The sequence below is a fragment of the Styela clava genome, chromosome 3, assembly GCF_964204865.1.
Source record: "Styela clava chromosome 3, kaStyClav1.hap1.2, whole genome shotgun sequence".
Classification (NCBI taxonomy): domain Eukaryota; kingdom Metazoa; phylum Chordata; class Ascidiacea; order Stolidobranchia; family Styelidae; genus Styela; species Styela clava.
In genome coordinates this window covers 6,437,847-6,464,337 of record NC_135252.1, presented here as the reverse complement: position 1 = coordinate 6,464,337, position 26,491 = coordinate 6,437,847, and the positions used below count along the sequence as shown (strand labels likewise).

At 35.7% G+C, this 26,491-nt stretch overlaps 3 protein-coding genes across 3 annotated transcripts; 1 reads left to right on the top strand and 2 right to left on the bottom strand.

Moving 5' to 3' along the window:
- Positions 1–3,044: 3,044 nt before the first annotated feature.
- On the top strand, positions 3,045–6,037 carry LOC120343161 (uncharacterized). The gene is made up of 3 exons (XM_039412286.2): positions 3,045–3,225; positions 3,866–3,966; positions 5,330–6,037. Exons 1-3 carry the CDS (start codon positions 3,084–3,086, stop codon positions 5,549–5,551), a joined length of 465 nt encoding a protein of 154 aa, XP_039268220.1. The 5' UTR covers positions 3,045–3,083; the 3' UTR covers positions 5,552–6,037.
- Positions 6,038–9,329: 3,292 nt separating this feature from the next.
- Positions 9,330–11,440, bottom strand: LOC120343137 (uncharacterized). Its single transcript, XM_039412253.2, has 3 exons — positions 11,290–11,440; positions 10,734–10,891; positions 9,330–10,364 (listed from the first exon to the last, which is right to left on the bottom strand). The coding sequence occupies exons 1-3, from the start codon at positions 11,418–11,420 to the stop codon at positions 10,258–10,260; spliced, it is 396 nt and encodes a 131-aa protein (XP_039268187.1). The 5' UTR covers positions 11,421–11,440; the 3' UTR covers positions 9,330–10,257.
- Positions 11,441–14,700: 3,260 nt separating this feature from the next.
- Positions 14,701–25,533, bottom strand: LOC120342865 (uncharacterized). Its single transcript, XM_039411855.2, has 16 exons — positions 25,358–25,533; positions 23,930–24,071; positions 23,675–23,814; positions 22,942–23,132; positions 22,446–22,591; positions 22,114–22,231; positions 21,791–21,885; positions 21,157–21,359; positions 20,508–20,629; positions 20,006–20,166; positions 19,487–19,624; positions 18,311–18,444; positions 17,677–17,944; positions 17,005–17,176; positions 16,172–16,371; positions 14,701–15,545 (listed from the first exon to the last, which is right to left on the bottom strand). The coding sequence occupies exons 1-16, from the start codon at positions 25,495–25,497 to the stop codon at positions 15,351–15,353; spliced, it is 2,565 nt and encodes an 854-aa protein (XP_039267789.2). The 5' UTR covers positions 25,498–25,533; the 3' UTR covers positions 14,701–15,350.
- Positions 25,534–26,491: the final 958 nt, after the last annotated feature.

Sequence of the window (26,491 nt, the reverse complement as noted above, 5' to 3'; positions counted from 1 at the left end):
AACGGTCAAATCATTGAATCGTTCATTCGTGCTTGACGAAACCCCGGGGTATACATTGAGTTCAAGCGGAACAATTCGAAATTAAATGTCGACAAGCGATTGAATTCACTGCTATGAAATCCATTCTTGATCCCTCTATATCTCCATTATAGCCTAACATTTGGAAAATTTAACTCAATATCCAAGTATTGCACAAGATAGATGGATATTTAATAAAGTGAAAAATAATCACTCACGATTTTGGCTATGACACATACGAAGATACTATACCCAATCACAGTAATCTACAACATCGAATGGTTCATTGCGCAAGACCAATAACGGCATTTCAGTGTAATTCACATCAGCATCTTAATTTTGAGAATTGAGGGGAAAAGACATTGAATGAGTCCTAAAAATTCTTCGTTGCATTGCACTGAAGGGGGGGGGGGGGGACAACCTAGATTTGCCTGCATTGCCTATTCCTGCCTTCGGTACACACACACTAGTCACGCATGCTAATAGTAATTAATCATTATGTAATCCATTTTTAAGACCATATTTCGGCATTCTCCACACTATCTACAGCATATGGTATTTTCCCAAGAAAACATCACAAATTTATCTTGATAAGCGAGCGGCACAAGAACCATATGCGCTGAAAAGCTAAGTTTATTTGACGCAGAGGTAACGGAAGTGACGAATCGTGCGTGATATGATTACCAATATTGTATCATGGGTTGATATTTATATTAGTTTCACATGGGTAGTAAGTAAGTATATCGATATATGAAACTATGCAGAACTCTCGAACTGGAACTGGTAAACAAGCTTCCAAGAAAAGCTGATATTACTAAGATATGAAAACCCATTTTTGTTTTTCCGGAGTAAACAGAAGGACAGTAGCTATATGGAATTAAATAGATCATGCCGTTTTTCTTTACCTTGACCTGTCAACAGTAGAAAAAATACGAGACGCTCTACGGGAAAAGACTATTTCTTGAATCGTACCATATAGACAAATAGAAAGAAATCGATGAAGGATAAAGGGACGACCCTATTCGCGCCTATGTCGCTGTATAAATAGTCCCGGAACTTGTTTGAACTTTCGCTAAATTATTTAGATCTAGCATCAGATATTATGCGCTGATAATTTTTTATTCTACGTAGTCCTATGTAAGTCATCAACACATTACGCTCTTTCTGTATAGAAACTCAAAATCTTTTTGCTGACACCGACTGTGCTCTATGTACCCCAAAACATATCTCACATCATTGATACTGATAAAACACGCAGACTTGTATTGTGCGACCGAAACCTATAGAATTATACGGTTACCACTACAATAACAAGCTAAGATTAATTTGGAACTCTCTCCGTCTTATATCCGGGTTCGAATATTATAAATAAGGACCGCCATATACGATTAGTATTGCTAAAGACATTCGCATCAACTATGTGCCAAAGATAAAATGTGTTTTCAGCAATAATCTTCTTCGATTTATCGGTTTTAGAGGTTTCGAAGAGGTTAACATTGTCGCGTATTGTTAAATAAATATCAGTGAATACTTTAGTTTTCTCAAAATTTATGAGCCACTAAACTGTGTCCACTGCCCTGTGCGTATAATAACGAAGCGAATTGCGGAAAACGCCCAGACTAAACTAACATATAGCCTACAGATAGGCGGATAATTGCCACTTTCATAAAGTTATTTAGAGCTGGCTGGTCTAAGTTAGACTTGTATGAATTTACGTGTCTCGTTCTCCTAACACAATTTCTAACAAATGATATCAAGATCATTCGGCAATTCGGTTTTTTTTTTGCTCGTCAGTTTTTCTGCGACCCCAACAAAACAAACAAACTGATCTATAAGCATCATGGTAGAGCTAGGATTAGTGATCTACATTTTTAAACCACAGTCATGGAATCGACAGTGTGGAAAGTTTTTCATACCGTCAGACTTTATACGAGCAAACCAGCTACACTGAAAATATGCACTGCCCACTACGCGGCTGCTTTTGATTGAAATTAGGTTCATGCAGTTCTTGTGGACTTATAAGTTGCGTCGACACGCTTCGCAACTTTCCACTCTCAACACTTTCCGCTCGAGGCGACAGGATTTTTTACGCTAATATCAACCCTCGTCATGCCTTGGGCTATCCTATTCAACAGTTGTCTTACGACAGATACATCCCTTGAGAGTGTTCGGGTTGGCAAAATAACAGTCTTGGCTATTGCCGTTGCGCACTACCAAAGGTTGCTAGCTTGCAATGTAAATAGTAGCACTAACTTTCTTTGAATAGCTTCGATTACTATAATGTTCGCAATAAACAGGCAGTATCCGTCAGCGCCTTACTTAGTGAAAGCTGTTTACTTACTCGACCGAGGGAACATGCAAGCAGTCATCGCTGTCTGTGTTTAGCTCAGCTCTAATTGTTAAGCCATATACTGGTATTCAGTCATGTGCGTCGCAAAATGTAATCAATAATTTATTGATGTTGATTTAAAAGTTGTACCAGCGTGGAAAGCTCGTTCGAGTACCCGAAGTGTTAGGTCCAAATTGATTCATCAGCATAACCGAGCATGATTCATTTGGAATGACAGAAGTATGCTTTCGTGACGTTCTGTTTTATACTCCGGAAAATTAAAACATGAATAGGTCAAGTTGGATTGGTACATATGCCGCCATATGTTAAAGCGAATGAGCTATTGACGAGTTTTAACTTGAAGAACGCATTTGATGGAAGTACTTGAGGTTATCACAATCATCACGCATTATCGATATTGATTAAACCAGTATCACCAGTAATGCAATCGTTGACAAATTTTATTTCGATTTCGTCGCTTTTTTAGAACACATTTTCAAATCGATAATCTGTCATTTTCTCACATATCTATCTGTAAGGGAGGGAATGGTTACCCAGTTAACGCACTGACCTAATCATTACGATATTGTAAATTAGTCATATCGATTGACCAGATGGTCATACCCACGATAAGACGCAAATTTATTCCTAACGTGCTTTTTCCAATGGTATTTGTGGATCTTAATCCTTGTCTTATATGTTTCATTTTTAGATACATGTATATTTAAATTTTCTAATGTCATATCCACCAGTGAAATTTCGATGGTGTAAACCGCTCACACGTCTCGCCAGAAGCTTCCGACGAGTTCAAAAGGATTCACCAATTGTGGTTGAGCTGTTCATTGCAGTTTTTATTTTATGCATTCTCCTAATAGCTGGTAAGTTAATTGATTATCGACTTCTTACAGCAGACAATTATTTTGATGCATCTTATATACAGCGGTGGAAAGCAGGGGACACGAGCGAACCGTTCTGGAAATGTCGTGTTAATCAGCGAACACGTTCTTGTTCTTTGTTTTAGACGTTATGTATAGACGAAGACGACCGCAGCAAACAGATTATGTACTTCGCCGCTGATGCTAACGCTATATTTGGCGTTTCAAAATTTACGTATTAAAATTCCCATCACTTGTTTGTACCTTGAAATGACTGTAAAGTATCACTGAACGCCGTTTGTGTTGAAGTAATAGTTTTGCATTCTCATGATTTTGAATGATATTTCAAATCCAAGCCAACTCTGGTCTGCATTCGACGGGTGTTAAATATCTCACGGCCACACAATAACAATGCATGTCCGCATGCACTAATTCGGCGGCGTATATAATAGGTACGTGCGATGATAACTCGAAGTTATGTTTTATCAGTAACCCATAATCATGTCAGTGAAGTGGAATGAATACTAGCCAGGCGGTGAAAGTAGAATAAATTCCATACGGCCCCAACTGTTATTGGAATATTGATGAACAGTTACCCCGATATACCACTTGAGCAATCTTATATTCAACCTTCGTATTTCAGATATATTATGGCTGGGAGCAACACATAGGCATGAAATAAAACTTATGAAGGAATCACATTCACATGATGTTGATAAATTTCGAAAACAGTTCGACGCTCAGGTTTGTAGAATTTAAATGTTTTCATTAAACCATTAAACAAAAATAAAATGTTTCTCGCTAAGGTTATTTTTTCAAAGCCGAATTACGATCACGTTTGTGCTCGTGTTGTTTTTTGAGGCTTGTGATGAAAGCTTTTGCTCTGTTTTATTCAGAGCGATAGCCTTAGGAGCAAAACAGTCTAACCACTACATAGTGCCGGAGTACATCAAAATTGATTTTATTGTGATTTTGGTCGCATTGACGCCAGTGAATCTCGATTATCCCTCGACTCAATACGGATCGGAGACGACTAAACTTGAGAAAATGTTATTATATGGGATAATTATGTATTGTTATCAGATGAAGCTTCCTATGGTCTAGTAAAGAGGTTTCCCAACTTTTCAAGCTCGAGACACATTTACCTCTTGTAATACAAATCACGGCGCACTGAGAAGAAAAATTTCAATTTATTACCATCGAACTACAATAAGGAAAATATTAATAATATATGCAAATTTAATCAATGTGATACGTGAGCTTGTATTCCGATTACTTATTTTAGTTATATTACGAGTCGGGTTTGTCTGTGTTAGCCAAGTGAATATCTCCTGACCATAGGTTTCAGTCCCTTTACAGTTTACACAACTTGATGTAAAGTAGGCGAACAAAATTAGATACCTCCATATTGGTAAATACACTTCGGGAGCGACTGTATTTGCGCATATAAATCACCACAACGACACTGATCGTTGCAACGCTTTTAATGTTGCTGACATTGGGTTAGTGATTTGATCTTAGTGCCCATAGATCCAAGCATTGCTCTACGCATGGTGTGAGATAGATAGTTCGACTATATTGCTGTCGTTTATTCGTTTTGCTGTTGATGGAGTGCTAGTTGTTATTGTTGGTGGTGTTCATATATTTGAACATTGCTTTCTCGTTTAGCGCCTTGTACTAAACGCGGGTAACGTAAGAAGTAATTCTTGACGAAATCGGACGATATTTCGCACTGTATGGGAACCACTGGTTCAGTCACAGCATGCGGAGTACAGCGAATAGTGCCAGCAGCGTCTTTTCCACGCCAACAATTTGTGCTTAAAACATGCAAAATTTACAAGATATCCAACCCAAATATTATTGAAATTGTACTGATGGAGACGAGTGACTCTGTGGGCTTACCGTTACGGATGCGAATTGTTACGGTGGTAGGACTTCATTTACAATTTAAATTTGAAGCTTTTGAACATTCATATAACAGACTTCAATATATACATATACCTCACATATAGGGGATATATGCTACGGGTACTGCGTTTGGTCATTGAACTTTCGTGCCCATATATTTGAGAATTGCTCTGTTGTTTAATATTTATATTTTTTGAAGATTCATCAAGTAGATGCCCAACACGTTATAAAAGAAAAAGACAAACTTGAAGAACACAACAAAGACGTCGATCGCATGAAAATTCGGCACCAACAAGAATTAGAAAGGAAAATAAATGCTATCCAACAAGAACTTAACGGACTTATGGCTCTTTCTAAAACGTACTGGGAACAACACGCAATAAATCATGATAAAGGTTTATCAAATGATAAACATAGGTAGTATTCACTGTGATAAAATCCACAACAATAGTCGCAAATGAGTATTTATTCCTGCTTGAGATTAAGTATTCAGAGAGTTATCGCTGAAATGATATCAAGAGATAAATATTTCAGTGATTAGATGCCCGAATTTATAAAATATTGAAATTTGAAAATACTCCCACCTGAGATTAGAACATTATAAAGAAGTTTGTATTCTATATACCGTATTTTTTATAATAAAACTATACCCATAATATTATGTACGCGAATGCATTAAAACACGATTTATCAATTTTCACAGTTGCTATTTTAGATTTTTTTCGTCTTTTTTCTAAAAATTGACGTCCAAATGTATATGGCGGTACAGTTTTATGACGATAACTTTAATGACTACCTAATTACGGCGTTTGCTAAATAGTTTTACAAATATGTACTGTTGTATTTTTGCTTTGTGCATATACAATAAATAATGCAAAATTTGTGTTCCGAAATTACTCCAACCCAAGGAATTGCTTATGACGACATAATACCGATTTAATTCAGGTTGTGCGTAATCTTGGTGTGCATACTTCTGGAGCATCCTATGGCCTAACAATTTTTCTCTCTATCTGAACTAGTGAAGTGAGACGCAAACCAGTGGTAAATCGGCTGCCTCCGTTAAAAAAGCAATTTTGTAATAGTATCGAATTGAAAAATTATTTTCGACTGTCATACTGCAGAAAACCGGGACATTCAGGTTTACTTCCGGGGCGGCGAAAAACCGGGACTGTCCTGGCTCAACCGAGACGTATTGTAAGCCTATTTATATATATCTAAAATTCGGTAACACTACTTGGTCTAATGTTTACAACTATTCTTAAAAATTTGTCAGAGAGCATCTAAAAATTCAATTGTTACGTCATATTTGGCATTCTGTTGATTGATCGATGTTGCATAAATAAGCAAGGAAGTCTATGCTGGGAAAACAACCACTGCAGTAACACAATGCGAGCGGCGGCGGTTGAGTCTCGAAAAGAACTTTTCTAAATAAGAACATCGATCCAAAATGTTCAGTCTACTCACAGAGTAGCAGCTAGTTTGTAAGAAATGCACAAATGAACGACAACGATACAGAATTGACGTAGGAAAAAATTTTACTCAAAACCGGCGTGTTTTTCTAAAAGTCATTCATACGCGAAGCCTTTCGCAAAATCGTGACCTATTTGCGCATCTCCATTTATATACAAATGGTTTGGCCTAGTTATAAATATATACAGTCTAATAAAAAAAAACATGAAAACTCGTGACGTGTTATGAAAATCGTGTTAACGTTACAAACCAGTCTCTTCTTCAAAATAAACATGGTGCACTAGCGTTTAGCGCAACGACGTTATTTACGTTTCAAACCTCTTTGTCTGATGACAAACACTAAGCATTCCCTCTTGTGTACTATGACATCTACATTACCATTATTTCTGGCTGTTATCTAACGTAAATTGACCTAAGAGCATCAATACAATTAAACTACTGGATATTTCAACGTGACGTGATGGACTGCCTTGTTTACCTCTGTCTCAATGGCTAATCAGCTGGAGGTTTACAGTGACGTAACAATTGGAATTGAACCAGCCGCTCAGACAGTTTTTGGGCACGAAACGTTCTTGTGATGGAATCGTTGTTGTTGTTCCCCGCCACTAATGCAAAAATGTGAGAGTTGAGAAAAGCATCACCGCCACATTTTAAAATATGAAATTAGTAATTATCCAGTGCAGTTTGCGTTCCCAAATCTAACTGGATAATTTTCTTATTTTGAGCGTTGGCGGGGACTTTGTACAAAAGATCCGAAATATTTTAGGTTTGTTGTTGTTGATGTTGCAAAAAAACAATTTTCCACGCAACTTATAACCCGATTGAATGCATTTTTGTACTTAAAGCTGGAAGAAGTCGGTTAAGGCAAGAGTAGCCTACTTTTGTTTGAAACGGATATTCCTTCCTTAATATATATACTGGTTTTTATTTTCATTCATACAGCGCGCTGATAAACATCGATATATATCTCATTCTTTCTATAGTTTTTCACTTGTGAGTTTTTAGTTATGTTTATATAATGCCGGTGTAAATAGACAACTTGCGCTATTATATTTTAAGTGAGTTTAGGTCTAGCTTTAGTAATCTAAAAATTGGCTAGAATATGCTACAGGCTGTACAGCTTTTTGTGTTTTTTATGGATACTATTTTATAATTGAAACAAAATTATGATTTTGAAAAACATCATAATTTTACATATATATAACTCAAATTGCAAAATCACTTTCAAACTAAACATAAAAACTTAAATGAAGAGTTTCTGAAGTCAAAAGTTGGGGAAACCACCACTTTTGAAAAAAGAGTCCCGAGTTCGTCGTAATCGAAAAATAGGAGGGAAAACCATGTGGTCTAAACCAGTGATTCCCAAAGTGGGCGATATCGCCCCCCAGTGGGCGAAAACGATACAGAGGGGGGCGAAAAAGTCTAAGGGGGCGATTTCGCGAAAGCTGTTTTATGTTCGGCGCACTTAATTCTGTACTTTGTGTGCATTCGCAGACTTGAATCATGTGGGCGATATTCACACGCGAAAGGATTACTGGTCTCGTCTTTGCAGTAAGGTAAGGTAGTTTGCGTATCCCAGTGGTCGGCAAAATACTGCCGAAGTAAAATAATCTGGCCCGGGACGATTCACTGAATGGACCTTTCCCCGACCTTTGACCGCGGAAAATTCTTTCCATACTTTACCATTTTAAAATTTTCGGTGCTTATTTTAAGAGTGGTTTCGCGAGCTGTGGCCTGTAAAATGGGGTATTTGATTCAAACTATCATTCTAATACACACCATTTAACAATCTGCTTTTTAAAAGTACCGATAAAGAATTTTAGCCTAGTCTATCACAGCTATTTCTACACTAATTTTTGATTGCTGTATTTAAACTGAAACTCATAGAAAGACAAAGTAATCATTGACTTATTTGATTTATATTTAAATTTCCGAAAAACAACTAAATACTAACGAATATACTTCAAAAACGTGAAAATGAGGTAGTGCTCACGACCACCCCTGAAATCTGTCCGAGTGAGAGTGTCTGAGCGCCTGCAAAAGGGGCATTGTTACGTTTTTTGCATCTTGCTGATTGGCCAATGTCACGAAGTAAACAAGGAAGTCTATGTCCGGGGAAATATCCAAACGGCGGTTTTGACGATGAAAATTTTTATTTATAATCTACGCTCGAGGAGTAAATTACATTTTTTTACGTAACAGAATTTATCGTGAGACACGTTTAGAGTAAATTATACTATATCCTAACAATTTAGTGAACAGCCACTCGTTTAACGAGCCTACAATTTAATTATAATTAGACAAATGGAAACACGCAGAAAAGTTGATGCTGAGTGCAGGGGTTCAATAGCGCAGTAAATATTCGAATATATTGCAAAGCAATAAGGAAATAAAATTCATATTCATATTCGGGAGATTCATCATGCTTGATTTTTGTAAGAATGTATCTTCTTAAAGAAAATATATATTTATCAAAAATTTCACAAATCGTGCGAAAATATTCACTTCGATGTTTGGAAGTACATATTTGTGCAAACCATTATTTTCGAAAATGAACATTACAAAGAACAAGCAAAGAAGTGGGTTTGGTGATGCCCATTTAGAAAATGTTTTAATCTTGGCGTCGTAAAGCTATCCAGCGTGATTCAGCAACAAGACAGTGTCACATTAAATGTCATTGTAAAATTTTTTTAATAAGACGACTGAGTTGAGTTCACGATTGTCGCAGTTTTCGCGTGTGTTCCGTTTTTAACTCTCAAAAAATATATGCTACCCGCAAAAGACTAGCAACCCTGAATTTTGTCCTGCGATCGACATAAAATTTGCCGACCCCTGGGCCGTAGCCGATAGTCAGTCACGGCTTCTTCCACATCCGAGTCCATGAATCCAAAAAAATGGCTGGTTAATTATGGACTGGAGGCCGTGATAGGATGAGGAATCGGGGATTTTTCCGAAATATTTTGGTGCAGGTCATCAGGCTGTACGAATGAATGAAATGTACGAAAATCATTATTATAAGTTTGGAAAATTAACTTTGTTCTTATTATTTTAATGTGAAATGGGGTGAATTTAGGAAGTGAAATGCTATAAGGCAAGAGTACACGGCGGTTTTTGAGGAGGTAGGACCCTGGATTCTTTCATTTCCGACCTATTATATGGTGAAAAAGGGGTTTTCAGCCGTGCTACTATTGCTATTAGAACAATGAAATCACCTTTCCATCAGTAAATGGGGTAATTTTAGATATAAACAAAACTCGCTGAAGAACACCAAGCTCATCTATCTCATTAAAAAACACTATAAACTATGATTTGTCTTCTTATTTGGTCTGTAATAAATTCGTTTCTGACTTTATATTTTTTTGTAGTGCAGGGGGGCGATGAAGTTGTATAAACTACTTTAGGGGGGCGATGGTCAAAAAAGTTTGGGAACCACTGGTCTAAACTATAAAGGAACATATTCGTTTACATTTTAAAGCTCATGACAACATCGTAATGAAGACATATAAATTCCGTAAACATTCGAAAAAATATTGTATTGACAAGTAACATAAACATAAGAGAGGTCCGTTAGGTATGTAACTGAAAATCGTGAGGGAAAATAAGCAGATTGAGCAAGATGCAAGAAATGAGTCCAAAATTGTATTATAAATTGCGTTGTCAAGGGTTATCACATCCCGGTATCACCATCTGAATTGCATTGTTTTTATAGTCCCGTAATGACCTTCTGTAGTAGGCGGTTACGTACCCTTTCCGTCTGTAATATTCTGAAAAAATAGAGTTACAGATTCTATTGTATCTATGTCACAAAATATAGTTGTTTCATTTCATTGAAACCAAAAAATCTGCAGTGGGTGACAAAAAGGAAAAAAGGGTGCGTTGAGTAGCAATAAAATTGAACTTGAAAAGTTCTGAAAAATGAGTATGCAATACCTTTAGAAACAAAAATTTGAAATAATTTTATAATATATATGGGATTATATTTTTTTATAAATCGTTACACATATATGTGTTATAAATCACCCACACCCAATTTTCAAGTTCTGCTTTGTAAACCGTGCATCCTATTCAGAATCTTGTTTGGGATAAAGGTACGGTCAAAACAGAGACTAAGAACTAACAGCATAATTTAATACTTGGTATAATTAATTCCTTCCACATCACTGGGTATGAGGAATCGGTGTCGTCCCGAATCATTTCTCCTTTACGTGTAGTCAAGCGGAACCAGTTGAAGTAGGCTCTACTAACTGTTGCTGACGAGGAGGAACAGTTCAGGAATTGCAGATAAATGTGCCTGTCAATGTTTCATTTTGTTTAAATCAGTTGAAATTAGAGCTTCATATTTTGAGCCACAACGATTTTTTTTACTAAAACCCATGGGGTAAATTTGCTGAGCATCGGATCAGCCTTATCTTACATCGATTACTGAGGCAGTAGGGCCGGATGGCGCACCGGAAGCGTGCAAGGCTGGCTTGAATTTGGGTGAGCTCGGGACTCGCTGAAGACGGCCTGAAATATCAGCAAAAGCGTCAGCCATGCGTAATTATGTAAGTTATTGAAAAAACGCTTCATCATAAGTAAGATTGTTCTTAAAAGGAATATTTATCACCTCAAATCAATGAAATGAATTTAAAAACTTTTACCCGCGGGGAAAACTATTACCACTGGTCAATATTACCAATTCAATAATACCTTTCTTCTCCGATACAGCCGGTCTTAGGATAAAAGGCCACCGAACATCCTTCATCGTTGAACTCTTGGGAAATTGAGTAACTCGCGAAAAATCCAAAAATAAAGATGAGTCTAACACATATTAAATGCATACTGTTTATATCGTAGTATCACTAAGGCTGCACAATTATTTAAAAACAATAAAATCAATTATTACAAGTTTAAATTGATATTGCCGAAATTACCGAACCAAATCTAAATTGTTTATTTGACGAAACCCCAAATATCTCATTTGTGTCGGAAACATCACCTTTTGCGGCTTTTACTTCCAGAACATTTCACTTTTACGATTTATCGAGAAATTCGTTTCTCATTTGCACCATCATTTGAATTAAACTCATTTTCAAATATTGTTTAACTTCATCGCCAGATATGAGAGCTATACACCATCATTTAATACTACCCGGAAATGAAATAAATACGTAAACATAAGGATCTTATTTTCAAACAAGTCAAATTCAAGATAAACATATCTTTTAGGCCAATGTCCGTAAATTTCTCTTTACCAACGGTACTGGCATTGTTGGACACCATCCTATACATCAAACAGCAAAATGGTGGGGACTGACTCAGACGAGCACGCGATCAAAATAGAAGATCCTATAACCCTACAGCCAGTTTTGTCTACGACGATAAAATAGTACTACCAATTGAACTCAGTTCATTAGCTGGCTCTAACCTGGCTGTGTTTAACTGCAACTCAGTTTATAGCCTGGCTAAGTACTTCAACATCAGTTATCTAGATCGAAAGCCTGCCTACTTTTACTTTCAATACGTTTAAAATATCGCAAAGCGACGTGCTGCGTATATAGCTGTGATGCTTTATCGATAATGTTTGTCAACAAAACATTTCGTTCGACGTTTTGAGAAGGATGAACCATTTTCTTGAAATTTGACTTTTTACAATTTTTTCGGGTAATACGTAGTATGAAATGAATTATTGAACAACATCCATTGTCATCAATCTTCCGCGCTTTGTTGCATTTATTTTACTATTTCTTGTGCGTAAATTTCGTTGCAATGATGTCACTTATTGATCCGTAATTATTAAAACTGACAAATAGTAATTATGCTATAGTTTCCATTTCTGTCGAATGTGACGTTACAATGATGAACTATTAACTGTTTCATTTGTTTCCTTAATTCTTTACATTAATATGCATTACCTCGATGATTGATCAGACATTTATTTCCGGTATTTCTAAATGCGTACATCGATGTTGTATGTATAGCCATATATATATGACGCAGTTAGTTATACGACTTAGACAATTTTCTGTTTTTGGGAAAACCATACCAGTAATCCATCAATATTAAATTAATTAGATTCATGTTAAAGTTTGCCAACAGTTTCCCTTTATTCTAAACCAATCCCAAGATCGGCCATAACAGTTGTGTGAACCTATATATATATGCAAACCGACTGAGCTGGGCCCAGTCTGAATGAAAATAAAGATACAAATTGAAAATTACCATTTTGTAATAGAAAATGAATTCGTCTTTACATCGCATTAACTCAACTGAATATAAATCCAACATTAAAGTAACTTAACCTAAACTTCAGAGATTTTATTTGTGCAACTTTGGGGACTATTCATTTCCTGGAAATATAGCTTATCCTGTAAAAATGCGAGGTCTAATGCGCCACATAGGTTTCAGTGGCCTAAGGCTGGCCCTGCTCAGACCAATCGATATAATCCTATTCGCCTTGAATTTTCAGGTTTTCAAATTAATTCATTGCTTTCCCATTCGATGACTGACTGTTGGGACATCTGAAGATATCTATAGTGGAAATCATGTTTTAAAAGTGTATATATATTTATTATATTATGAAGTTGAACATGAAAATTATGACTAATTTTTTCTTTCAATATACAGATCATAGATCAATGGCGAAGAACGATAAGTACTCAAGATACCAAGAGCAGTACGCAATTTTTTGACTTTAAGGTTAGGTGGATTACGTTATTAGAGATGAAGTGAAATCTTTGGATCATTTTGCAAAGTTGATGTTCTTGTTAGATTTGGTATTTTTATTGTGAAAAAAACGCTTTTATCTGCAACTACTGGAATCAGTTAATTTAAAAATATGAAAGTCGCTAGGAGGCTTTTTAATTCATTGCAGATTTATTCAGAGTCTGGCGGTGCGATGTTCCACCATAAATTTAGCCTTTTGTATGTTCTTGTTAGATTTGGTATTTTTATTGTGAAAAAAACGCTTTTATCTGCAACTACTGGAATCAGTTAATTTAAAAATATGAAAGTCGCTAGGAGGCTTTTTAATTCATTGCAGATTTATTCAGAGTCTGGCGGTGCGATGTTCCACCATAAATTTAGCCTTTTGTATTTCGCACCACTACGTGGCATTCCATCACTCTTATTTGGCAATCTTTACAGAAAAAATCAGTGCTCAGCTGAGGCATCGATGGATACATGAAAACTTGAATGAATCATATTGAAAATATTCTATAATCGAAACTGGCTTTTGAATTTAGTTTGAAAAGAGTTCTTGGAACGACAAATATTTTCATCGATAAAATAGCTTGGGAAACTATTATTCACCCATCGTTCCTTGTGCTATCTGTTTCTTGCCATTTTCAAACAAATTAAAAATTTATGACGACCTTATCAACGGATGGATGTTTAAATACCAAGTGTGTCGTGGTGGCTACGTAATAAGAAATGCTAAATGGGTTGTTATACTGAGGTATACTGTTCAGTAATCGTACTAATACGCTAAAGTAGGACTGGGAATGGTTAAACAAAATAAAATCTCTCTCTCCTTTATACTGTACATTTTCTTCGAATATGATTAGTTCATCTCCCGTGGCGTTTAATTCAAAAGAATATCACGATATCAATTATTAACTCACTAATTCATTCAACAAATGCGCATTCTGTCACAGGAATATTATTATATTGACATTTTCGTGAAGTAGTGACGAACGCTGTCAGATACACAGAACATATATTTTTGCTCCATTTCCACATATTTCTTAAATTTGAATGTTAACTTCCCACCACTTCAGTGGGTCACAATTTGTCTTTTTTGCTGGTTCACGCTAAAACGCCTCATATTGATCCTCTGGCGAAAATACTTCCATATGTCCGGAGTACGATGCATATCTCCTGCTGTAGAGTGACTATGGGACTATCTCGATCCGTGAACGATATCGATCGATGCCAGGACAAAAACACTCAAAACTGCGTTGAAACCAGTGTGACGTAACAATCCTAAATCTGAACTTATTATATCAAACTTCATGTTACGGTTAATCAGATGATTTTAGCCGATTAACGGTTAAAAAGTTTTCCCTAAAATTCCCAGCCCTACGAGTAAATTGCTTTCGGAAATAAACAACTTTTCACGCAACCAAGAATAATCGGTATAATTTTATCGGTCATTGAATTAACCCTAATTGTAAAAAAATCACTTGATCTAAACAAAATAAGAAGATTTAATTTATGAAATCATTTAAAATCGAGAAGGCAATAAAGATCAAAACAAATATATAATCTCAATGAATAAAATATTCTGTTAAGTGCAAATAAGAATTTCCGTGTAATCGATTTCAACGAATATAAGCAAAAAACTGATAAACGACTAAAAACAATAAAGTGGTTTTTCTCAGATATCAGTACAAATAAATAGTCAGATGTTTGCTTATTTGCTAAGCATAACTTGCAAATGAAATAACAATACCATTTAGCTATTTGTCGGTCAAAAATTCTTTATGTAAGATGCTATAATCAATTCATAGAGTTCAAGAAGTTTGAAACCCTATTTTTCCTCGCTCTCATTGAAAAATTTGTATATCTAGTGACCATATTTATTGAAGTCCAGCCATAAAAACCATGCAAATTGGATACAAAGAAGTTCATTCAACAACGAACTACTAATCAATTCCAAATGAGTATTTTTGACTAAATTATCTTGCGGTGGATTATACTAATTTGCTTATGAAAAACCATGCATGCATTGATGTACAATGCACAAATTTTCTCAGTCTAGGAATTTTTCTTTACATCACTAGATTTCCGTTGTAGAAATCATAACTGTTAAAGCCGTAAAATTTGTGTCGTTTTTCTCTGTGTTGTGCAGATCTTGTGAAGCGAAGATCAGCAGATTTATCTGCTAATTCATATAAACGAGTGTTGTCACGAAAATCTGGAGCTTGTTCGGGGAAGTCTTTGTGGAATCGACGATGTGCATCAGTCTAAAAAAGTATTAGTTCGTGTAGTTTTTGCTTTTATCAAAACATATAGTCTATCTCAGTGGTTCTCAAACGGTTGGGGACGCGTAGACAATTTTTGAGGGGGTATGAAGCTAATTAAAAATAAAAATATTTGTTAGATTCGATCTTGCCTGCCTTATTTTGGATATTTACATTTCTTATTTTGCCAGCCAAAAAACATCTGCACTAATAAAAATAACAACAAATTTTGCTTGTTTTCAAAACTTGTTATTTATTTCATTATTTACGTTCCACCCACGTATTTTCAACGTGTTTTTTGAATAAAACATACTTTCGCCTCACTATCTGTTATTTGTAGCTTACTGCTTATTACATTTTTTATTGAGGGTTTTGCGATTTCGCCCCCGATCTTTTAGGGGCAACAACTGCAAATGACACAATATAAGGTTTGAAAGTAACGGAATCTTTCCCCTTTCCCTCAGAATAAGTCATTTTGCTCGCTATCGCTTCGCTCCAGTCTGATGATATGCTTCAACATCCGATGGACCGCGACTTTATATGTTACTGGGGCTACCTTACTCGATCGATAACATTCAAATCCCATTTGTAAATAGGGGTGACATTATAGGTTAATACATATCATTTACCTTGGTCCAATTATCTTGAATACCTAGAAGAGATGTTTGTGGCATTGTTGTGCTTGGTCGTGGTGTCCAAACCATTGGGTCAAATTCCGCGCTGGAACGAGTATCGTAATTCCATCTCCAATTGTGATGTGGAGTAGGTGCAGTATTTCTTTGAGGAAAATCGTTCGAACTTCTCAAAACCGGACCGCGAGGCGAAATATCTTTAAATAAATGTATATCAATATTTACAAAATTGTATTCATTGAAATTTTCTTTTGCCGTATATCCTTTGGCCTAATTCATGTTTGAAATTAGAGTTTATGTGAGTAGCTTCTATATAAATGATTGCAACATTATGTTTATGTAACAAAGCAAGGTTTCAGAGTACATTATATAATCACCGGGCCCATCGCGGGCCAATTAGAAAAATATCCAGAATTGTGGTGCTACGACAGACGAGTGATTTTCAACCCTTTCGTTTCGTTGAAAACTTTTGCCATCATAAATTGCTTGCTGAACAGCAAATAAAAATTCCATTTTTTTTTTCCAGAAAATAAAAGATCCGATTGTCTAATAATTATTTTGATTCCTGTCTAGATTTTTGACATAGAAAAGGAATAACGCAAAGACCAATAGCTCATGAACTAAATTGAATGAAGATCTACCAAATTAGAATTTATGGCTGGAAAGAGCAAACGTACAAATAAAAGTTTTCGAACCTAGGCCAGCGTAACATCGGTTGAAAATAACCTCAATAGACATGAGTAAATGTAGGTTTTTGAAACGTATGAATTTAATATAACTCAAACATAGGTAAAGTGCACCTGTTAATCTGTAACTACACCACAGCTTACTTGAATGTATTGATGGTTCGCGACGATTTCTTATGGGTGTTGGCAATGGTGTCGGACTTCTTAAATTGTGCAATTTTCTTTCTTTCTTGGTCAGATTTCCATCTCTTCTGTTCAGTGGAGAAGTTGTCACTCGAAATTTATCTCCGTACTCGGATGAAACCACACGCACAACCTGTTTATAAAGTCGTGTTATAATATCGTTTTCGGACAATAACAATTTATTATGGGCGTACAGAGCTACATTTAAACGTAAGTTTGTAATCAAATCAATCAAAACATGTACCCTTCTGGGAATCTTTTCGAACTCGTGGGTGGTCTTTCAAAACGTTATTAGTTTCTTTATTCGTGTTTTAAATATACTTTATCTTCATGGCCAACGCAGAACACTGCTACTTAGATTTGTAGGCACGTCGGGCTTGTCGAGTCATGTTTAGTCATAGACTTGAGTTCAAAATTAGCAAACTAGAATTTAATAAATTATACTAAAACTGATACGAATACTGGACCAAACAAGAGAACAATGCTCAGATATATGAACATGAAGATCGAATGACTTATTTGATTTGAAAATTTGAACAAAAAATAAAGAAATAACTCTTCAGCGACTTGTTACTGGATCGAGTATTTGCCTATATTTAAAGTGTGAATGTGTGAGTGAAATTCCAATCCTACCTCGCTGAAAGAAATACTTTTGCTAGCTCCAGTTCTAGGTGGAGATCCAGGAGTTTTTAGTATCGATCCTGTTGATGCACTTCTTCTCAGTGAACCCTCTCCAGTACGAGCAGTTGCTGGACCTCTTGCGCTATTCAAACTCAATGAAAATGGATTTGAACGGTTTACGTAACTGTCTAGTAGACCTGCGTGATTTTGCCTCGGTGATTCAACCTTAGGTATATCTCGTATCCAGGAATCACTTATATTTTTGTAGCCATCTAATTGCCTGTGTAAAAAATATACGTGATTTTGTTGTATTTGAGAAAGGCATTAGGAAGGATGGAGATTTTGTTAATATATCGTTTTGGTCGATTTGAATGAAAAGAACAATAATATTGAGCTTTCAAACATTAAATTAATATTTTTAAAACCCCTTCATAATGAATTTTAATGGGACTAAGAATCCAGGTCAATGAATATTGAAGCTAAAATGCAAGTTTTGACAAATTGGCGTGAAATTTACCTTATTCGATCCTGTTATCAGTTTTGCCAAAAATTAAGCCGAATATTCAAATTTAAATACTTATAATAAAGTTGTCTAATTTTTCATATTCATTTTTTGCAAGCCTAACTAGATTACATTTAATCTGACCTATCGTGCATGTCGGTCAAAAGTCCCGCATCGGATATTTTCTTGGTGCTGATGTCTAATCCAGTGTCAAATCTTTCTGAACTTTCATATCCCGAAGTATTCAGACTTTGCATTCGAGAATCGTCTACTAGCGACTGAAAAAGTAGATTTTTATGAAGTGGTGTCACAAATTCACGAAGCTCTATAACAGCAATTGCTGAAATGATAGCAGGTAGGCCTACTTTTTAACAAAAATAGGGATTTTTCAACATCATCTACCCAATATAATGCACTTTGAGCCAGGTAGTGGGCGTGGAGGCTGGACCAAAATCTTTTATTTAGGAAGCTAACAGAAGTACATCAAACGCTTTACCTACTACGCGATCATAGAGCAATTATTAAAAATTCATCTAATCAAGTCACTTGAAGCTTCAAACCAATGCTTTAAATCAGTACGCGCCTCGAGAATCGAAATATGTGAAGATTCAGTTTAACTTCTTTTAATGCATTGTCTCGTAAAATCAAATATCTATCAAGCTGTTCATGGAAATAGATTGAACAGAAAATATTAAAACAGTTATTTTAAAGAAAAAAAAATATTCCGGTCATTCAGCAGTGTCAGCACCTTACCTAATAACCCCAGGAACAACATCAGAAGCAGAATGTCAAATGTTGAATGATATGAATCAAACTCACCATTAAGATAGCATTTGCAAAAAATACTAATGTGAGTGAAATGAATCTCTAACACACACTAGCATTATAGGGTAGGATAGAATTCACATATTTATTCCGGGGAAGAGGAAAGCCGGTAGGACACCTATATAATAAACATATGATAAACCACGAACTCTCGCCCGATTACCAGTCCATGTCGGGTATGGGATTAGTTAGTCAGTTATTGTTTTCGGAAGCGCGGACTTGATGGTGGAGGTAGTCGTAACTGACCAGCGCTTACGTGAACCACCTCTACAGTGGCAAAGAGTCCAACAATCCTCCCGCTCACAACTGTTCCCGCATGAGATTCGAACCTTCGAACCCACGCATGGTAATGAGAGGTGAGTGGCGAGCGTATTCCTAACACTCAGTACGATGCGCATACAATCACGCAAAGCGAAAAAGATTGAACATGGGAATCTTATTCTTATTAGGTTATATATAATATACATTCAACAAAATTAAAATTGTGGAACCTACTTGCATAGCATGTTGATCCATCGCTTTGGGTTCGACTCTGTTTCCCATTTGATCAGTTTTATTTCGTAAAGCGTGCATGTCATGTTCTGCTAAATATTGCAATTCAAGTTGTCTCTGTTTATGGAATCGATCAATTTCCTGAAAAAATATTTTGCGTTAAATTTGGTGACTTTGAGATCACAGTTCATCTGAGCAAGTTCAGTTGGATTCCAGTTCACTGAGATATCGGATGTCATAATTCTGCTTGAAAATCAATAACTCGTTCGAATAATGAAAGTGTTGTATACTCTTGGTGATTTGAAGTGATTTCATGTTACAGATTGTTATGAATATTATTACAATTTTATGGTGCGATCTGTAAGCTTTCCTGATTTAAATTATTCTGTCTCCAGTTAAGGACGTATTTTACAGGAGTGTTAATTGTGGGGTCTTTTAACAATTTGATAACATTTACAGGGAATTAATCCAATTCTCTGCAATGGAAATTAGAAATTATCAGAGAAAGTTGTAGATGCAAACCTTGAATTTTTCTGTTCTCTCTGCATCATAATCTTTAAGATAAGATTGTCTGGCTTCTGCTTTTCGTTCTTGTTCTTGAATGCTTTTAGGTAAATGGTCGTATTCTCCAGACTTGAATGGGTCCGGCTCGGAAACTCTTTTCATTACAACAGATGATATACCTGTAAAATGCACATGTCATTATACCATGGATCTGATATAAATCTATGTTTTGGAACGGCTTCAATTATGAGTTTTCATTCTATAATAACGACTCAATTCATCTCATATTGAATGAACTCATAATGAACTAATGAAACTTGAGACGTAACAAAACTTTATATTTTTCTCTGCAATGCAGTGATTGTTTTTTATTTCCCATTTCTCTGCAAAAGTTGTCACACGTGAACCTGCTGTCGACAAATATTTAACAGTATAATTCAATTTGGCAGCTTTTGAAGTAATTGCGCTCAAGAATACCCAATTGGTTCACCTCCAAATAACTTTAAACAATATATTTTACCATAGTCCGGTGTCTGGGCCAGTTGATATGTTTTCCATTTGACTTCTTCTCCCTCATCGTCGTTATTTTCGGATTCACCTTTCTTATAATTTCCAGCGGTAGTTGCGGACCTCTTTCTGTACCTGTATATATATATTGTTATTAGAGGGATTTCTTGTATCCCCAAAACTTTCCTGCGCACTATAGCCATAGAGTATTCTGCACTGAGTTCATTTATTGGTCAATTCATCACTATATTGATCATGTTTGAATCTAAACAAGATTTGTAACTGAATATTTCAAAACTTTGACTGACAATAGAAAATTCTTGCCTATTCATAGTAGAGACCGGAGATGAAATCGACTTGAACGAATTACTGAAAACCGGACGTTTCTCGGCTTGCTCAATCAATAATCCTTCCACCAAATGAACAAAACGAGAATGATGAAAATTTGCGCTCATATGCCTTTTATAATCACCTTCGACAACGAAGTATGTCTGTAGAGCGACTTTTCAAGATATTGTTAGATATCAGTGGCTACTTTTATCTGGCTTCTTCGGAGCAAAAGGCACACCCCCCCCCCCCCAATTGTCCCTTGAAAAAATTTGGGCTGACTACGCTCGGGGTGAGTGATATTCCGTTTTTATTTTTAAACTAATACCACTTACCATTCGTCTTTACTTCTAGAACTTGGTGACTTGTCAGGGAGTGACGAATATTCCCGTATATCCATGACATCTGGTGAATCCGGATATGGATTTTCATCCGGATATCGAATGGGCGCTGAAATTTGTTTTCTGTTTTGATAAAGTCTAGCGTATCTCCCTTCCTGGGGGCGAGGGGAAGAGAAAGTTGGGGCAGTTTTGGGTACCTGCAAATATGTAAATATTTATGTAACATATATATAAAATTGTATCAAATATAAATAAATACATTTGAGCCTAATAAAATCAGCACGGCAATAATATATCTGTTATTGAAGGCACAAAATTCTAACTCATTCTGATATATTTAATTAATAAAATAATGTTAAAAATGTTTGTCTTAAATTTGTATATATATATATATATATATAAATGAAAACAATGCAAAAACAAAACAAATAAAAGACCCCCAAAGATCGTTATTCATGTTGTAGACGTCATACAGATCGCAATTTTTTTTTTAATTTTATCCCCATCTCTTCGAGAATATACTAAATAAAAGAATATACTATAAAAAGTCTCAACAGATCACTATATATATATATATTCTTCAACGGATAATATTTCTAATACCAATAATTTTGATTAATCCGATTACCAATTCGTCGTTTCTTGCATCACGGAATTCAGTTATTTCAGCGACCGCTTTCTTATGGTAGTCATCTAGATGCATTGCGTTTGACTCTCCGTAACCTGTTTGGCAAAACAAAAAATAAATATTGTAAATTCGATGCAACTTGTCACTTCTTTTATTATAAATTCGCATATATATATTTTTTTGGCACTCATGGTAGTAAAATTTTTAGTTTGGTGTCAAAAAAAGAGTTAAAAGTATCAAGAAATCTTATATAATCCGTTTTGTTACACAAAAATGAGACGCCACACGTTGTAAATTTTATCAATTTATGGTTTGTCTTTTACCTGTGTAATTATATTGATAAACTGTTTTCCACTGATCTCTCTCAACATTACGCAGAGAATTTGCTGTTCTTAGTTCAATGCGTTGATTTTCATCTCTTAGGCGTAAATTTGGATGAACCTAATAAACAGTGAGAAAGTAGTAAAGAAATCAACATACAGGAATCAGTATTGACCCAATTACGTAAATTTTGATAAACTCATGTTTGTGTATGACCAACGAAAATTCAAAAATTAAACAAAACCCAGTATAACAATCCCTAATTTGTTTTTCAGTAAAATATAGTTTTCCAAATCATTACGAGTTAAAAAAATATTTTACTGAAAATTGTTACCACTTTGGGAGGACTCGGATAGTATGGTTGTTTTCCCCCTGAAGGTGATTTCATCAATTGATAGAAATCCCTTTCTCCATTCCAAGTCAGAGCCTTCTTATCACTTTCGAATGGATATTCTTGAAGCTCTCTTCGATACGGGGAACCTTGAAATAGTAAATTTTACTTTCACTAAAATATCTTTCTAATTGAATTCAGCAGAAGAAGTATCTTAAGCAGAGTAAACAGATAAGTTCACCCACCATTTCAGAATTTTACTGAGATATTCGAAGTAGTAAGATTGAAAAAAACAACCATTTTCAAACCAAAATTGCATCCCATTGCTGAATAACATTGTCTTTTTGCCATTAGGCTCCATTTCATCAAAACGTCATCGCTATATATATTGACAGTTATTAGTTTATCTTCGAGTTCCTGATTTCCTGATCACACTCATGAGCAAGTCCAATTTAGTAGTAAAATTTCTCGAGTTTTTATTTACTATTAAAATTGTTACCTTTAGTTTTATTAATTATCATAACTTGATACGGATTGGCGGATGCGTTTGCATGAAGTGGAGACATAGTTCTGGAAGGATCTCCTGCAGCAGGGTCGTCGGGACTTGAGAAATTTGGAATGAGAGCAAATCGTGATGTGTGGGAATAATATGGTGGTTCAGCAGGAAACGGAAGGTCAATCTGATTTTCGCTAAAATATAATTTTAGTTCATTGTATTGTAGGCTTGCAGTGGCGTAATATGGTGTAAATAAAAATTGACAATCAAATGAAGATCAAAACAATCAATGATAAGTGCCAGCATATACTGTTTATGGCTGCAGGTGCCCATGATCCAAAGGGCGAGTATGCTTCCCGGGTTTTCCTCTCAGAAAGTTGTTTCCAAATTTCGGGGGTTCAGATATTTTCCCATTAGCGATTAAACTGTTCGTAACTTCGACCATCTGCACTGGTATATGTGCCATTTTCTGGACATTGAAATACAATTATACTTAGAAAATATACTGTAGGGTGGGAGATGGTCTCATAAAGGTATACCATAGTCCTTGTTATGTCATTGTAATGCTGGTCATGAAAAAATAAACAGTTCCGTTTTGACAAATCATGATCGATAACACACGCTTAGCAATTGATTAGCTATGCGTTTTCAATTAAAATATCAATCTACTGATAGAATGAAAACATAAATAAGCTGTTTCAAGAATTTAACAATGTAAAACCAAAATATAATTTACTTCATATGCTTGGAGGGTGTGTTGGGCAGTAACTGATCATTCGATCTCACGTGGCTTTTCTGTAAGTGTGTGATGTCATAAAACTGTTGTTCAGCCAGGTCACGCGGATCGCTGGCACCAGATCCGTAATGTCGATGCCCCTGTGCAGAATGATAAAGTTGGTTAGCTTAAAATCTTTCCGGGATAGTATGCTTTCAAAAGATTGCAAACAGCCAGCGTGCTATCGATAGTTGGTCAATAATTGCGACAGCAAACCTTTTGCACGACGTCTGGTGGATAAGTTTTCAGTTTTATAAATTCGTCTGGAATCTGAACTTTTTGCAGCCCTCCATAATCACGAAGTCTTCCCCATGGCAATCTCGGCTGCTTTTCAATGCCTGCTCGGTACCGTTCAAAGCTGGAAATATAATGTAAACTTTAGATATTTAAATAATTTTTACGCGCAAGTTGAAGACTGATTAGATATCTTGCAACGCTTATTAGAAAATTTGATTTGGACGCAGAACTAGTACACCACTAGAAAAAACGTTAGGTTAGGTCAGGGATGGCGAACCTTTCAATGAAGGGGTCAAAAATTATATTTTTATCGCGTAACAGAAGAGAGTGGGTCACAGTTACTTAATCAATGTTTGTAACTATAATTATGAAACTTCTGAAACAAATCTTATAAGCTTCTGTTGGTGTTGGTGTAGTTTTGAGCTTTACTTATGCAACGCTTCTATCAGGGACTTTATATGGCACTCGATTTCATGAAATTAGAGTACGAAATAACGAATATGAATTACCAAAAACGTTTATGATTATGTGGCAAATTATTGCAAAGAGTTGGAGGGAATTCCACTCTGATAGTGTTATATTTTTTGATCAGCTTTCAGCCACATTAAGACACTTTTACACTGCCCAATTGGTATTTCAGATTCCTAGGTTTTCATTTCAAGTTTGAAATATTTTGTTTTCTCAATGGCATTGTAGGCGAGAAACTAATAAAATGCAAGGTAACATCTAGTTCTCGTATAACCCCTAAAACAGTATACAGATGTACTTCCGAAAAAAAACAAGACGTTGCGAGAAATGAACAGATTAATTGCATTGTTGTTTTATAAACGATGTCAGAGCCAATAAATGAATAACGGTACACAGCGGTGCAGACTTTGAAACATTTGTCCATTTGAATCCACATTTGAATATGAGCGATCGCAGCCTAACTGACGGTACATTATGATAGTTTATTAATTGTTGAATTAATTCAAGGCCGGTTTTATAAATTTTTATCACTGATATGTTAGCATTTTTTTAAATTTATTCGTGCCTTGGCGGGTCAGGGATAAAATGCGGTGGGTCACTTTGTGACCCGCGGGTCAGTGGTTCGCCATCCCTGGGTTAGATCATGACGTAGAACTGGAACCATGAGGCAGAAAACGATTCGCTACCATGTGATTTACCCATTTTAATGCTCTGCTCTTGCGCGAAGAAATATATCTTTTAGCTGAAATCGTGATATACGAGGGCAATATTCCAATTTAATGTACCGTTACCGCTTGGCACAATTAGTGGTAATTACGAGAAATTTTCGATAGTTTTCATGTAGGTCTGCTTGAGTTATCACAGACCTGAAGTAACCTCATTGTGCATGCGGCATTGACCACGATGTTCAAGACAAAGTAGTTTTAGTTTACAACTTACCTGGATGGACTGACCGTGATTCTGTCAGGTTGGAATGGAGTAAATATTTCATTGGAAGCCAAATTTTGTGAAAGATGCTCGGATCCTTCTATCTGGGGATAGAAATGACGAAGTGGTAGGGCAGTTTGAGCGGCAGTCATCTTTAGGAAAATTGCAGACTGCACTTTTTATTATTATAACTTGGATAAGTACAGAAAACAAAGAAGGTGAGCCAATATACTTGTCTACAATAGAATAAATAGATCTTCCTTAACAACCTTTAAACACTCAGAAGCGCATAGCAACTAAAACTTTCCGAAGTGAAGCTTACAGATGTATATCAGAGATTAAACCTGGTATAGCTAAGATTCTCGTTTTTAGGTGAGTAAGGTATTCATTTCTCATTTGAGGACTGCGACTATGTCAAAAAACAATCGTGGGCCCTATATTGATTAGTTCCATACTTCCTTTTCAAACAATAATTACAAGACGGAAGTTAAACTATTATTTCTGAGTAAACGAAATAATGGGCGTAACTGTTTGAACAAGTATTCGTCATCTGAAGTTTTATGGCCTACCGTTTACCCAAACTATTAAAACATATTGCCAAATGAACAAGCCTGAGCAGCTTTGAAACAAAATTCAAATTTGGGTAAAGAAATCTTGAGCTTACAAGGAAAAAACCATCGGGTATTTCTTTTTGACCATTCCACACTCGATATATATACGAAAGTTGATCTCTTCCTCGAGCAATCAACTCACATGCGTCTATGAGATGAAATCATAAAACATTTCTGTGAACTAAAAAACTATTCAGTACCATCAGTTTCTCGTACATGCTATATATGTATATATACTTAAGTGAATTACTAAAACTAGCATGTTTTCAAATATATCTCTACGCAACCTCTCCAACATTCTGAAGACATCTATTTGAATTGTGGTTTTCTCAAGTTTGTTGAAAGCTTTTCAATAGCGTTTTACCCTCCACAACATGATTCAAATTAAAATGTTCAAACAAATCTTAAGAGGAAGATTATCTTTTGATAAATTTATTATTTACAGCTGTACGATGGTTTGTAAGACATAATCATCGTTTATAATTTTTTTAGCGCGGCCAAGGAAATCGTTTTGAAGTGCAATCTGAAAAGGTTT

What these genes read in the sequence shown, in the direction of transcription:
- LOC120342865 (XM_039411855.2), bottom strand. Translation starts at nt 25,497, where the DNA reads ATGACTGCCGCTCAAACTGCCCTACCACTTCGTCATTTCTATCCCCAG. An exon ending in ATCACGGTCAGTCCATCCAG is followed by an intron (nt 24,072 to 25,357) that starts GTAAGTTGTAAA and finishes TTATATTTCCAG; the next exon opens with CTTTGAACGGTACCGAGCAG. An exon ending in GGCCCAGACACCGGACTATG is followed by an intron (nt 20,167 to 20,507) that starts GTAAAATATATT and finishes TGCATTTTACAG; the next exon opens with GTATATCATCTGTTGTAATG.
- LOC120343137 (XM_039412253.2), bottom strand. Translation starts at nt 11,420, where the DNA reads ATGCATTTAATATGTGTTAGACTCATCTTTATTTTTGGATTTTTCGCG. An exon ending in GGCTGTATCGGAGAAGAAAG is followed by an intron (nt 10,892 to 11,289) that starts GTATTATTGAAT and finishes AAACATTGACAG; the next exon opens with GCACATTTATCTGCAATTCC. An exon ending in GAAGGAATTAATTATACCAA is followed by an intron (nt 10,365 to 10,733) that starts GTATTAAATTAT and finishes CTATTTTTTCAG; the next exon opens with AATATTACAGACGGAAAGGG.
- LOC120343161 (XM_039412286.2), top strand. Translation starts at nt 3,084, where the DNA reads ATGTCATATCCACCAGTGAAATTTCGATGGTGTAAACCGCTCACACGT. An exon ending in ATGCATTCTCCTAATAGCTG is followed by an intron (nt 3,226 to 3,865) that starts GTAAGTTAATTG and finishes TTCGTATTTCAG; the next exon opens with ATATATTATGGCTGGGAGCA. An exon ending in GAAAACAGTTCGACGCTCAG is followed by an intron (nt 3,967 to 5,329) that starts GTTTGTAGAATT and finishes TATTTTTTGAAG; the next exon opens with ATTCATCAAGTAGATGCCCA.